The following is a 13,258-nucleotide window of genomic DNA, read 5'->3' as shown; positions in this document are numbered from 1 at the left end:
TTTCTCTTCTTTTCCCCTCTCTCTTCTTTTCCTTCCTCTTTTCCTTTTCCTCTTCCCCTTCCCCTGCCCCCTTCCCGCGGTCCCCCCGAGCCCCCCCGGCGGGGGCGGTTCGGGGCCGGGCTCCCGCTCCCGGCCCCGGTCCCGGCCCGGCCCAGCCCCGCCGCAGCGGCACAGCGGGGCGGGCGGTGGCCACGGTGCTCCCTCCCTCCCTCTCCCTCCCTCTCCCTCCGTCCCTCCCTCCGCACCGAGCCCCGGCATCCCGGGACACCGGCATCCCGGGACACCGGCACCGCGACACCGCGGGCGGGAGCGGGACCCACCCCTGGCATCCCCGGACCCCAGAGCGCGGTAAGGACCCCCGGGACCAGCACCCTTCGGGACGAGGGACACTGCCCCGGGACAGGGACCCCAGGATAAAGGACTACGGGGTGGGGGGTTCCCTTCTGGGGATGGGGGGTCCCCCCTTGGGGACAGGGACCCCAGGATTTGGGACCCGCGGGGTGGGGGATGTGCTCCAGGATGGGGGAGATTCCCGGAATATGGGACCCCCCAGGGACAGGGACCTATGCGGGCCCTGAGCATCCCCCACAGTCCCTGTGCCGGGGGACACGTGTGTCCCCTGCCCCAGCAGGAGCTGCGCCCAGGGAGGGAACAGGGACGGGAGGACGGTGCCGAGTGCCACTGTCACCCTGAACTGTCCCTCTGGCTGGGGACAGCGCCACTGCACCGGAGGAGCCAGGCCCGGGTGTCCTCTGGTTCAGGGGACAGAGCGTGGCACTGGCAGGGTGGGGGAAACTGAGGCAAGGGCTGTGGGGACACTGGGGGCCAGAGACCGGGGACTGCGGACCAGGGACGGGGATTGGGACTGGGAACAAGGACTCGGTTTAGGGGACCAAGAAACTGCGGATTTAGGGGACCAGGGACTGGGGGATGAGGGGTCAGGGAATGGGGAACTGGAACTGGGGACCAAGGACCGGACACTGGTGATCAAGGGAGAAGGGACTAGGAATTCAGGACCGGGAATTTGGGACCGGGGACCCCCAGTCCAGACCCCCGGCTGGACCCCTCCCACACCAGGAGGGGACACAGGAGGGGTCAGGATCCCTGACCCAGCAGGAGCCCCCGAGGGACTGTCACCCCCAGCAGTGGCCACTCGTGCAGCGAGCTCATGCCGTGCTCAGCCCGCAGCTCCCGGGGCTCCTTCCCTGCTCCTTAATTTCCCGGTGCAAGCGGAGCTGATTTATGGGAGTTTGACACTATTTTAAGCGTGCGCCTCCGTTTGCCGCTCGCCCTGGTTTTAATTACCTCGGCTCTCGCGGCAGGGCAGCGTTCCCGGGGCACAGGCCTGGCCCTTGTTATACTTGGAAAACCGGGAGCGCGCTTGCGGCCACGGCCGGGGCCGGCATAAAAATAGGCGCAAAAACCACGAAAAAAAAAAGAAAGGGGAGTGTCGGGGGGGACACCCTAAAAACAAACCGACCAAAAAAAAAATCCCAACGTGGAAATACCCCAAAGTGGGTGAAGAGATTAATAAAAAAAAAAAATAAAATAAAAGGAACGCTGGGGGTGATGGAGGCGAGGGACAGCTTGTGACACCCCGGCCCAGCCGGCGCAGCTGAAAGCCATGACGGGCATAAAAGCAGAGGAAGTCGCCCGGGGAGGGGGGAGGCCACAGCATAATTCGATTAAAAGGCCATAAAGGCAGAAGGAGCCGAGATTGGGGGTGGGGGGAAGCCCTGCCACCAGCTCAACCCCACAGCAGCCCCCAGAGAAGCCCCTTGCGGGGGATGCTGGGCTGGGGGGGTGATGGGGTGGCCTCAGCTCTGTGGGGCAAAACTGAGGCAAAAGGGATGGGGAGTGTTGGGGGGTGGGTGGGTGGCACCGTGGGGCTGGGGGTGCTGCTGGGTGCCCCTGCAAGGGGTGTCCAGCGGGGCTGACACCCCAATACAGCTGCCCTCAGTGCTGGGGGTTCCCTGGCACTGGGTGACCCCCAGGACCGGTCACCCCGTGGCACACGGTGCCCCTCATGCCCCGTCCCCCTTTTCCACAGGCTGCCGAGTGCCATGGCCGCAAGCCCCCGCTGACATCGCCCCACACCTCGGGGTGCCCCCGCCGCCGCCGCAGCCATGGGTGACTCCTATGCCGCCGCCTTCCCCAGCGCCCCGGGGCTGCTGTCGCCGTCCGCCAGTCCCCAGGCCTCCCCCGGCCCCTACGGCCCCGACTACGGCCCCTTCGGCCACCCATTCCCAGCCCCGTCCGGCGCCCAGGAGGTGCTGGGGGCCCCCGTGGTGGTGGCGGCCAAGGGCCATCCCCCGAGCGAGTGCCTGCCGGGGGTGTACCCCTCGCTGGAGATGCCGCACCCCTACGGCTCCTGGTACAAGGGCGGCATCGGCGGGGGGCTGCCGGGGGGCTCGGGGCCCGCGGCCCCGTCCTGGTGGGATGTGCACCCCAACGGGGGCTGGCTGGGGGGGCCGGCGGGCGCCGAGGGGCTGCAGGGCTCGCTGCAGGGCCAGCCCACCCTCAGCCCCCCTCTGCCCACCTACGGCTCCGATTTCGGCGCTCTGAACCCCCCTCCGTACACCAACACCCCCGCGGCGCCCCCCACCCCGAAACCCACGCCGGGCGAGACCCCGAAGGGTCCCCGCGGCGGCTCCTTGGGGGGACGCCCGGCGTGCGATTGTCCCAACTGCCAGGAGCTGGAGCGGCTCGGGGGCCCGGGCGGGTCGCGGCGGAAGCCGGTGCACAGCTGCCACATCCCGGGCTGCGGGAAGGTGTACGGCAAAGCCTCGCACCTGAAGGCGCACCTGCGCTGGCACACGGGGGAGCGACCCTTCGTGTGCAACTGGCTCTTCTGCGGGAAGCGCTTCACCCGCTCCGACGAGCTGGAGCGCCACGTCCGGACCCACACGCGCGAGAAGAAGTTCACCTGCCTGCTGTGCAGCAAGCGCTTCACCCGCAGCGACCACCTCAGCAAGCACCAGAAGACCCACGCCGACCCCGGTCCCCCCAAGCCGACCCCCGGCTCCGAGCAGCCCCCCGCGTCCCCCCGGCCGCCGCCCGCCTCGCCCGGCAAGGACGGCGGCAGTCCCGAAGCCGGGAGTTTGTTGGAGATTTGAGCCTTTCAAGTCTTCGTCTTCATCCTCCTCCTCCTCCACGCCGCTGGGGATATTTATTACGGGGTGCTGCCCCCCACTCCCCCCCAATTCCCCAGCTCCTCGTTAGCCATTCTAATTTATGTCTTAAATTATGGGGGGGCTCTCCAAGCGCTCTGGGGCTCACAGGGGGTGTCAAGGTGATACCCCCCCTTTTCTGTCTTCCCCTCCACCCTCTCAAACCTTCTTGCCCCCCAAGCCTCGCCCCCCGCACTCAGGGACAGGGTTTGCCCCCCTCCCCCAGCCTGGTTCATCAGTGCTATTGTAACGTGTCCCCCCCCTCTCTTTAGCTGCCTGCCCCTCCTGGAAAAAAAGCAATAAAAGGATTGAGAGTGGAGCTGGGCTCCCCTTCTGCAGCTGAGGCCGGGGGGCTTCATCACAGGGATGGGCTCAGCTTCCCCCTCCCTGCAGGGCTCCGAGGGAAACTGAGGCACGGAGGGAGGACGGACGTGGCCCTGCTCGGGGCTGCTGTGTCCCCCCTCTCTGGGGGTAGCGGGAGCTGAGCGGGGTTGGGGACAAGCTGTGCTGTCCCCTTGTCCTCAACCCCTAGGGCGCCGTATCCCCATGGTCCCCTGTCCCTCTCCCCTTTCCCAGGACACCAGCCGTGTCCCCCGGACCCTGTAGGGACGTGTCCTGTGGTCCCCACAGTCCCACATCTCCCTGTCCCCCATGTCCCCCCGGTCCCATACTGCTCTGTCCCCATGTCCCCAACCTCAGGGACCCTCAGACCGCTTTTGGGGAGCCCGATGGGACTTGTCCCCCTGCCAGCCTCATCCTGCACATGTGTGTCCCCAACAGCTGCGTCCCCACTCCCAGGGACATCAGACACACGTGTGCATGGGAACACGTGTGTGCACAGCCCTGTGCCTCAGTTTCCCCACGGCCACATCCCAGGGCCCACGTGGCAGCACTGGGCACGCAGCGGGGCCACGTGTCCCCGAGGACACCCCAATTTTGGGCGCTGTGGGCTGGCGGGGACCCCGCTCCGCTCCCCCCGAGCTCCCCCTCCCCATGCCCTGGGCTCCTGCCAGCCCTTTGATGTGCTCAGCCCTGGTTTGGGGCTTTTCCTGAAAAAAAAGCCCCAAAAAGCCACGGAAAAAGGCAAAAGGAGGCGGAAAAGAGCTCCGGTGCCAGCACGAAGCAGGGGGGCAGCTGCTGGCACCCATGGCCCCGGAGGGGACAGGGATGGCAGAAGGTTCCCGTGCCAGCCCCGCGTGAGTCACCGTGGCCACGACCTGGCCGGGACCCAGCTGTCCCCAGGGAAAGGGGGGACACAGGGTGTGGAAACTGAGGCACGGAGGCATCAATGGAGTGGCCGGAGCTCAGAGCCACCACACAGAGCGTGGCAGAGCTGTCCCCAGGGTGGCTCCTGGGGGAATTTAGAGTAGCAGTGCCACCTTTTCTCGTAGCCCCCAAGCCAGCCACACTCTCCCCGACACCAATTTGCCCGTTTTGGGGGTTTTTCCCCCCCAAACCGCCAGCCGTGCTGCCGCTCGCCGTGGGTGGGCCGGTGCCAAGCAGGGCACCGAGCCACGTCCCCGAGCCAAACCCCGGCCCGGCGGCCACCGAGGGCTCGACCGCCCGGAGCCTCCCAAACCACAGAGCCCAGCCCCATCCAGCAACCCCCCCCAACCCCACCGGGGACCCCCCCCCCCGCCACCATCGGCTTTTTTCCTGTCTCGCTGCCCCACCAGGGCCGGGTTTGGGGCGGTCCGGGGGACGCCACGAGGCCACGCCAGCCCTGCGGTGCCTCTGATGTCGGCGCCGTCCCAAATCGTCGTCTCCTATCGAACCCCGCTCGCTCCGTAACGGGCGAGGAATGTGGGGCCCCCCGCCGCAGCTCCCCCCGCCGCCTTTATTTAATATCCTGAGAAAATTAAAATAACTCTTGCGGCCGCTAAGGAAAACACGGAGATAAACACCAGAAAAGCGGGAGCCCCGGGAGAGGGGCTGGGGGCGAGCCAAGGAGGGGGCACACGGCGGGAGCGGCACCCAGGGGACACGGGGAGAAGGGACACGGGCACCCGCGAGAGGGGACACCGGGGGAGGCAGCACTGCGGCCACGGCAGCGCAGGACACCGGGATGCCCCGGGAACCCGCGACGGGGGGCGGGACCGGGGGTACCCGCAGGACAGCGGGGTGCGGGACACGGGGGGTGCCCGCGGGACCCGGGGGTGTCGCGGGGGTGTCGCGGGGGTGCCCGCAGGACCCGGGGGTGTCACGGGGGTCCCGCTCCCGTCCCCGCTCCCGGTCCCGGAGCAGCCCCGCTCGGACACCACGTGACCCGCCGGCCGCACGGGCCACCGCCCCGCCCCTCCAGGGGAGGGGCCTTTCTTAAAGGGGCAACGACAGCAATGTGGTCCTCACTTTTATCAGTCCCCATTACAACCGGAGAGCCACTAAGGCACCGGAGGAGAGCATATTTTCAGGGCACGCTAAGATTCCCTCTCCCCCGCGGAGGAAAAGCGCGGAGGGCGGCGCCTTCCCCCAGTGAGGGCTCCGCGCTTTTCCTCGGCCCTTTTAATTCCCCCCCCCCCCCCCCACGCTCCCAAGGCCACGAGGGTGGCGCGCGGCGGCGATTGGCGCGAACCGGGAGCGGGCAGGGGTGAGGGGAACCAAGATGGCGGCGCCGGGGGCTCAGGGCGGGGAGCGGGTGAGGGGGAGCCAGGGTCACCGGGGGGAAACCGCGGGGCACCGGGGGCTGTGAGCGGGTGAGGGGGAGCCAGGGTCACCGGGGGGAAACCGCGGGGCACCGGGGCCAGCGGAGGGGCCGCCGGCCTGGAGCCAGCGCATCCCGAGGACACTGGAGATTTCAGCTGTCGTCCCCCACCCCGGTTTCGCCCCCAGGCTCGGCACCGTCATGTGCTCCTTGGGGCTGTTCCCGCCGCCGCCTCCCCCTGGGGATGTCACCCTGTACGAGTTCAACAACGCCCTGGTCTGCGGCCGCCTCAGCGAGCAGCTCCCGCTGGCCTTCCAGAGCCAGGTGAGACTCCCAGGGCCGGGCGAACCCCTCCTTCCCATTCATCCCCTCCTCAGAGCCAGCTGAGACCCCCAAGCCAGGGAAGTCCCCTTTGCTACCAGAGCCGTGCCAGCCTCGGGGGTGCCACATTTGTCCCCCGCAGCTGTGTCTGGAGCTCGGTCCCCTCTGCCGGGGTCTCTCCTCCTCCAGGCACCCTCAGGCTGTTCCTTCGCCCCTCCTTGTGCCCCTTCTTTCCTCCCATCGCCGTTTGCCCCTTGCCCTGGGGCAGGGGTCCCTTTGTCCCCGGGGCTCAGGGGTGCTGTGGGTGCTGCAGGTGCCCGACCTGCCCGTGCTGAGCCTGCCCAAGGAGCCCCTCAAGGCTCACGGCCGCCTGGAGCCCAGCGCCCGCCCGCCATTCATCCACCACCGCGAGTCCCTCTGGAAGCGCTGCCTCAGCGCCTGGTGAGTCCCCCGCTGTCCCCAGATCTGCCCCCAAAACGGGCAGGGGGACAGGAGGTGATCACGCTCTCCCACAGGCGCGATGCCGGGCTCTGTGGGCTGCTCAGGGAGCTCGCCAGTGCCGAGGAGGAGGGTGAGTGTGGGCTGCCTGGAGATCTCCCGGGTCTCGCTGGGGTGCTTTGGCTGTGCTATGCTGTCCCTGCCCGTGTCGCCTGTAGTGCTGGCAGGGACGCTGAGGGTCCTTTGTCCCCCCAGGGCTGCAGTGGCTGCGGACGGGCTCGAGCCACGCGCTGGCCGTGTGCCGCTGGCTGTCCTCGCTGCACGGATCCCTGTTCCCACACCTCTCCGTGAGTCCTTCCAGCCTGATCCCTGCTGCTGGGGGAGGCAGGGGCAAGGGGAGCAGCGGTTTGGGGTGGACGGTGGTCCCTTCCCCACTGTAAACCCTCCCACGATGCTCCTCCTGGTGATGCCCAGCTCCAGATGCTACTCCTTCCTCCACCGGTGGAAAATGGACACTGGGAAGGTGTTTGAGCAGCAAAATGCTCCAAGAGGGGCCCAAATACAGGTGGGGGGAGAGGGAAAAAGGGCTGCACACTGGGGATGCTTGCTGCCAGCTCAGTGTTCTCTCCCCTGCAGCTGACCAGTGAGGACATGATCGCAGCCTTCTCCCAGGCCGTGGACTGGTGAGTCCTGGGTGTCCAAAAATCACCGTGCTGGGGTCTGGGACCCCTCCTGGGGATGGGGGTACAAGGACAGGATGGCCCCATTTGGGTGGGCTCAGCCATTAAAGGCAAATACTTCCCCACTGGCTCTGGCTGCCCTGGTTTGTGTGCCCTGGTCAGAGAGAGATCAGGGTTAGAAGAGATCAGATCCTGGAAAATTCCTTCCAATTCCAGCCCCAGGCTGTGGTCACTATCCCCTCAGCAGAGCCCTGTAAAGAATTCCCAGAAGTGGGGAATTTCTCAAAGAAAATGGTCCTGTTGAGCAGCAAAAAAGAAGTTTTATTTCTCTGGGAACTCTGAGAAGGGTCTTTGCCAGCCCAGGGGGTGCTGGGGGGTCTCACCCTGCCCTGTCCCCCCTCCAGGGCTGGCTGCACCGTCCGGGCCTTCGCCTGGCACCCCCACACCAACAAGTTCGCCGTAGCTCTTCTGGACGATTCCATCCGTGTCTATAACTCCAACAGGTGGGGTTTTGTCCCGGGGTTTGGGTAGCCCAGGGTGGGCACTGCCCTGGTCCTGCTGCCCGTGGCCTCCTGGCACACCTGGGCACACCTGGGCTCCCGTCCAGCCCTCCCTGCTCCTTCCCCGCTCTCCCCCAAGCATGAAGAGCTTTGCCTTTCCTTTCCCTTCCCTGCCTACTCTGTAGCTCTGGGGACATCCTGGGGGTCACCCAGCCTTGGGGGTGGTGACAGAGCCGGGGGGACACGGGCTGAGTGTCCTCTCTCCCCCAGGTCTCCCTGCTCCCCCAGGGAATGCCAGTCCCTGCTCAGGAGAAGACTCTGCCGGCTGCTCCTGCAGCCCCCCCAGGTGTCCCCAAGCTGGGATTTCCGGCCAGCCCGGGCCCTGTCCGGGCTGGGGACAGCTCGGCTCAGTCACACCAGGTGTGCCCTGGCTCGCTTCGGTGTCACCTGGCTGGGAATTCCTGTCCCCTCCTTGAGAAGTAGGGCACAGCAGGGCACCCTCCTCCCCACCCTGCTGTCCCCCCTCACTGTGGTCAGAGCTGGCAGGGGACACTGTGGCTGCACCAGGGCTGTCACCCCCACGTGTCCCTCTGTGCCACCTGTCCCCTCTCGGCAGTGCCACCGTGCCCTCGCTGAAGCACCGCCTGCAGAGGAACGTGGCCGCCATGGCCTGGAAGCCGCTCTGTGCCTCCATCCTGGCTGTGGCCTGCCAGAGCTGCGTCCTTGTGTGGCACCTGGACCCCACCTCCCTCTCCACGAGGTGACAGCCCCCCACCACCCCTTCCTGGCTGTTGTCACCTCGCCAGGTGGCTTTGGGACACCACCACCCATCCTGCCAGCAAATCCCAAATCCTGGTGGCTTCTCCCTCTTTTCCAGACCCTCCTCTGGCTGCGCCCAGGTGCTGTCCTACCCCGGGCACAGCCCTGTCACCAGCCTGGCCTGGGCGCCCAGCGGGGAGCGGCTGCTCTCGGCATCACCGGTGGACACGGCCATGCTGGTGAGGGCTCTCCTGGGGACACCAAGGGACGCTCGGGCTGGACGTCAGTGGTGTTCCCCAGAGGCAGCTCTGGGATTTCACCTGGACCTGAAATCATCACACTGTGTTCCCTAATCCCTGTGTCACCACCGTCCTCCTTGTTCCCTCTTCCAGGTGTGGGATGTGTCCACCGAGAGCTGTGTCCAGCTGCAGTGGTTTGGGGGTGGTGGTGTCACCTACTTGGCCTGGTCCCCCGATGGCAGCAAGGTGCTGGCAGCCACCCCCTCAGCTGTGTTCCGGTGAGCTTCTCATCCTCACTCCAAAAAATCTGGATCTGGATCCCAAATCTCCTCCCTGCTCCCATTCCTGTTGTGGGGACAGAGCGGGGAGTTGGGTGGGTGATGGGGTTGGACATCGTGGATTCCCAGAGCAGCAGGATTGGAGCAAGTTCCCAGGAATTCTGCTCCCTAAATCCCGTCTCCTGCAGGGTGTGGGAGGCCCAGATGTGGACGTGTGAGCGCTGGCCCACGATCAGGGGACGCTGCCAGGTAGGATGGGATGTTCCCCACCCAGGGAATCGTTTAGGCTGGAAAAGCCCTCTGGGACCACCCAGTCCAACCCCTGGCCCTGCCAAGGCCTCCACTGACCTGTGTCCCCAAGTGCCACATCCTCGTGGCTTTTAAATCCCTCCATGAGCGGGGACTCCACTTCAGCCCAAGGAAATTGTGGAAATTTTCCCTAATTATGTGGAAATCTTCCCAATATCCAACCTGAACCTCACCGTGCAGAGCAGATGTCACCTCCTGGGGACACCTTGGGGTCTTTATTAAAATCCTCCATTCCCAGCTGGTTCCAGGCGATGCCATGGCAGCTGTGCCCTCCCTGGGCTGGCTGTGGGGGCTGGGGTGACAGGGGTGACACTGTCCCACAGACTGGGTGCTGGAGCCCCGATGGCAGCCGGCTGCTCTTCACTGTGCTGGGCGAGTCCGTCATCTACTCCTTGTCCTTCTCCGAGTACCGGGGTGAGTTTGTCCACCTGGAGCTTCCCAAGGGCTGGGAGAGGGTTCCCAAATGACCCCACAGCTCTGGGGTGAGGAGTTGGGACAGTGGCAGAGAGCTGGGACACGGTGGGGGTGTTTTGGGGGTCTCCAAGCATGGGTTCTGGAATTCCGGTTTTTTTACTCCTCATGTTGCTCCTCACTCTCAGTCACAGTTGTGGGGTCTTGAAGGGATTTCAGGGAGACTCCACGGGGTCCAGGGCCAGCTTGGGGGTCCCGGTGCTTGCTGTCCCTTGTCCTCCATCCCAGCCACTCCTGGGACACCAGCACAGCTGCTCTGAGGAATGGATAAATTAATGACAACCTGGGAAATCCAGTGGGATTTATGGAGTGTGGATTTATCCCTTTCAGGGGAGATGCAGGGCCAAGTGGGAGGCTCCAAAACGGCCTCAATCGTGGCAGACCTGTCCGAGACCACCTTCGAGACCCTCTACGGGGAGGAGAGGTGGGTCTGGCTGGGACACCCGGGGGGCACAGGGGGGTCCCTGCACCTCCTGGCAGCTGCCCCTTGCTGCTGGGGACACCCTGGGGGTCTCTGCCCCCTGATTCTGGGGACCTGTGCTGTTCCAGGATTGGAGGAGAGGTCCATTCCATGGTGTGGGACCCCACTGGGGAGAGGCTGGCAGTGATCATCAGAGGTCAGTCCTGCCCCATTCCCGGGTTGTGCCTGGGAATCCTGCTGCCAGCAGGGAAAAGGGACACAGGGACAAGGGAGAGCCTCCCTGCTGCTGTCCCCCCACAGGACACCCCGAGGGTCCAGGCAGCCAGACGGCCATCGCCGTGTTCCGCACCCGCAACAGCCCCGTCTTCGAGCTCCTGCCCTGGTGCGCTGGGTGGGGCTCGGGGTGGGTTTGGGTTCATTGCAGGGGGTTTTGGGCGGGTTTTGGTTCAGTGCAGGGGGGTTTGGGTTCATTGCGATGTATTTGGGGTGGGTTTGGGGCTCACTGCAGCAGATCTGGGATAGGTTTGGGTTCACTGAATCCCATTAACCCCCAGGATGTGATGGGGAGCAGCTCTTCTGCCATGCTCCTCCTTCAGTCCCAGTCACTGCTTCACCCCCAAATGTGCTTTGGCCACACTGTCCCCTCCCCGCCTCACCCCCTTGGCTTTGGGTTGTCCTTTCCCAGTGCATCCTTTTGGATCCCAAACATCCCCAGTTCCCTGGGAATGTGGTGTTTTCTCATCCATAACCCCGGCTGTTCCCTCACCCCACAGCGGCTTCGTGCGGGGCGAGCGCGGTGCCCGGCCCCAACTCATCTCCTTCCACCCCTGCTTCCCTCGGGGCGCCCTCCTGACTGTGGTGAGTCCCTCCCAGTCCCAGGGGACACTGGTGGCACTGGGAAGGGGCTGGGATCGGGGTGAGCCATGGGAGGGTTCCAAGGATTGGGTTCCGACTTTGGGGACAACAACCCCCTGCAGCACCCCAGGGTGGGGACAGAGGGGCTGAACAGTGGCCAGGCAGAAAGGGACCTGGAGGGACTGAGGGACAGCAGCTGGACATGAGCCAGCAGTGCCCAGGTGGCCAAGAAGTCCAGTAGGATCCTGGCCTGGCTGAGGGATGGTGTGGCCAGCAGGACCAGGAGATTGTTTCTCTCCCTTGCCACACCTCGAGTGCTGTGTCCAGGTCTGGATCCCCCAATTTAGGAAGGATTTTGGGATCTAGGGCATGTCCAGGGAAAGGAACAGAACTGGGGAAGGGTCTGGAGCTCAGGGGGGCTGAGGGAGCTGGGGAAGGGGCTCAGCCTGGGGAAAAGGAGCCTCAGGGGCTCCCTGATAGGAGGGAGCAGCCTGGGGAGGTCTCTGCTCCCAGTAGCAGGACAAGGGGACACAGCCAGGGGAGGTTTGGGGTGGGTTATAGGAAGAATTTCTTCCCAGAAAGGGGGACTGGACATTGCAATGGGCTGGCAGGGGAGTCCCCATCGCTGGGGGCATTAAAGCAGAGCCTGGATGTGGCAGCACTTGGTGACAAGGCCTGGGTGACTCGATCCCAAAGGATTTTTCCCATTTCTGTGCTGTTTGGACACTCACCCCTGCCCTGCCCTCTCTCCCCTGCAGTGCTGGTCCTCGGGGAGGATCTCCCACATCCCCTTTTTCTTCGTCAGCGCCCTGGAGCCCCGTGCCAGCCCCCGCCGCAGCCCCGTGCCCGTGGTGGGCAGTGTGAGGGAGCAGCCACTCTTCTCTGAGCTCTGACCCCGGCCTGGGGCCTCCTCTCCCTCCAGGAGCCCCCACATCTGCTCGGGGTCTCATGGTGCTGCTCCTGCCCTGATTAAAGGTGAATTTTCCCTCTGTCGCCTCTCCTCGCCCCGACGGGGGGCGTTTTCAGGAAGTCCTGTGGGTCTGGGGGGGCTCCAGAGTTGGTTTTTGGGGTCACAAACAGGTCAGAGTGAACTCGCAGAACCTATTGGTGTGATCCCAACTGCAGCCCATGGACCAGGGCTACTCTTTTGGGGTCAAAGAGCCCCGTTTTGGGGAATGGTGTTGGCTGAAGGGGTTGGGGGGGTTTTTGGCCACACATGCAATCCCCACGCTTTGCCCTGAGGCTGGACAAAAGCAAACTAAAACTCCCCAAAGTGAACCAAACCCTCTGTGGGTCCCCAAACCCCCAGCCCTGGGGGCCCCGGGGTGCTTGTGCTGCCCCACGTGAGCACCCCCCCCCCCAGCCCTGCAGGGTGGGGGCAGCAGCCGGACCCCCCCGAGAGAGGATTAACGGGAATGCTGGGGTGGCAGCACATAAATCCTGGGATTACACACCCTTAATCCCAGGATTACGCTGTGCTGGCAGGGAGGATGGGCAATGTGTGGGGTCGCTGCTCCCCCCCACCCGAACAGCCCCACTGAACAAGGGGGAGACCCTCCCCTCCCCCAGCAGCGTCTAGCCCCTCCCTGGGGCCGGGCAGGATCCCGGAGTGACCCTGGGGACATCCAGGGCGGTCCAGGGTGACTCAGGGGGATCCAGGGACGATCCAGGGGTCCCGCGGGTTCCAAACCCACCGCAGCTGCTGGGGCAGGCCCGGGGGGCTTCACCCCTCGGGCCGGCCCGGTTGGCTCCCGGTGCCACCTCCGGGGCCGCTGCTGAGCGGCTCCTCCTCCTCCTCCTCCTCCTCCTCGCGTCGCCGTTCCCCGGGGCGGGGCAGTGCCCGCAGGTACCGCAGGTGCAGCCGCGTCTCCTCCCGGCTCCGCCGCACGAAGCGGCGCACGCAGAGAAGAAGAGCCCCCAGCCACCCCCCCACGGCCACCAGCACGGCCACGTCGGGGGCCCGCGCGGTCCCCACGCCCCTCCCCAGCGTCTCGTTGCGGCCGCCGGGGGAGGCCGGCGCCGGCAGAGCCTCCCCGGGGCACCGGGAACCCCCCCGGAGGTGCTGGGGCAGCCCCAGCAGCAGCAGGAGCAGCCCGGCCGCCCGCATGGCCCCGGGAATAACGGGGGTGGGAGGGGACGCGCCGTGCCCCCCCCTCGGTGCTGGTGACAAGAGAGA

General features: G+C 65.7%; 3 protein-coding genes across 8 annotated transcripts in view; 2 read left to right on the top strand and 1 right to left on the bottom strand.

Annotated features, from left to right (window-relative positions):
* The first annotated feature begins 245 nt into the window (after positions 1-245).
* Positions 246-3,489, top strand: SP7 (Sp7 transcription factor). The gene is made up of 2 exons (XM_042022462.1): positions 246-348; positions 2,051-3,489. The coding sequence occupies exon 2, from the start codon at positions 2,127-2,129 to the stop codon at positions 3,114-3,116; it is 990 nt and encodes a 329-aa protein (XP_041878396.1). The 5' UTR covers positions 246-348; positions 2,051-2,126; the 3' UTR covers positions 3,117-3,489.
* Positions 3,490-5,649: 2,160 nt separating this feature from the next.
* AAAS (aladin WD repeat nucleoporin) lies at positions 5,650-12,071 on the top strand. Of its 5 annotated transcripts, XM_042022454.1 has the most exons (18): positions 5,651-5,757; positions 6,000-6,135; positions 6,446-6,573; positions 6,648-6,703; positions 6,826-6,917; positions 7,207-7,253; positions 7,655-7,753; positions 8,021-8,170; positions 8,367-8,510; positions 8,628-8,748; positions 8,902-9,026; positions 9,215-9,275; positions 9,659-9,749; positions 10,137-10,230; positions 10,356-10,423; positions 10,528-10,609; positions 11,001-11,085; positions 11,841-12,071. In XM_042022454.1, the coding sequence occupies exons 2-18, from the start codon at positions 6,013-6,015 to the stop codon at positions 11,973-11,975; spliced, it is 1,701 nt and encodes a 566-aa protein (XP_041878388.1). In that variant the 5' UTR covers positions 5,651-5,757; positions 6,000-6,012; the 3' UTR covers positions 11,976-12,071. The 5 variants fall into 5 exon arrangements, with proteins under 5 accessions (XP_041878387.1, XP_041878388.1, XP_041878389.1 ...); XM_042022453.1 differs by lacking the exon at positions 11,841-12,071 and having other exon boundaries at positions 5,650-5,757; positions 11,001-11,249; XM_042022456.1 differs by lacking the exon at positions 8,021-8,170 and having other exon boundaries at positions 5,652-5,757.
* Positions 7,551-13,258, bottom strand: part of MYG1 (MYG1 exonuclease) — an 8,362-nt gene continuing 2,654 nt past the window's right edge. Inside the window, exons 7-8 of one of the 2 annotated variants that reach the window (XR_006015109.1) lie at positions 9,509-10,062; positions 7,551-9,093 (exon numbers count right to left, since the gene is read on the bottom strand). Coding sequence is in view for 1 of the 2 variants with exons in the window: in XM_042022461.1 (XP_041878395.1) it covers positions 9,906-10,062 (157 nt within the window). In the remaining variant the exon portion in view is untranslated. Of the gene's footprint in view, positions 10,063-13,258 lie in introns of both variants that reach the window. The other variant, XM_042022461.1, reaches the window with a different exon arrangement.

This window comes from Corvus kubaryi, unplaced genomic scaffold, assembly GCF_017639235.1.
Source record: "Corvus kubaryi isolate FWS band 111438036 unplaced genomic scaffold, C.kubaryi_AGA036_p1.0 37206, whole genome shotgun sequence".
Classification (NCBI taxonomy): Eukaryota; Metazoa; Chordata; class Aves; order Passeriformes; family Corvidae; genus Corvus; species Corvus kubaryi.
Note: the sequence above shows the minus strand (reverse complement) of the source record. Positions and strands in the feature narration are given on the sequence as shown.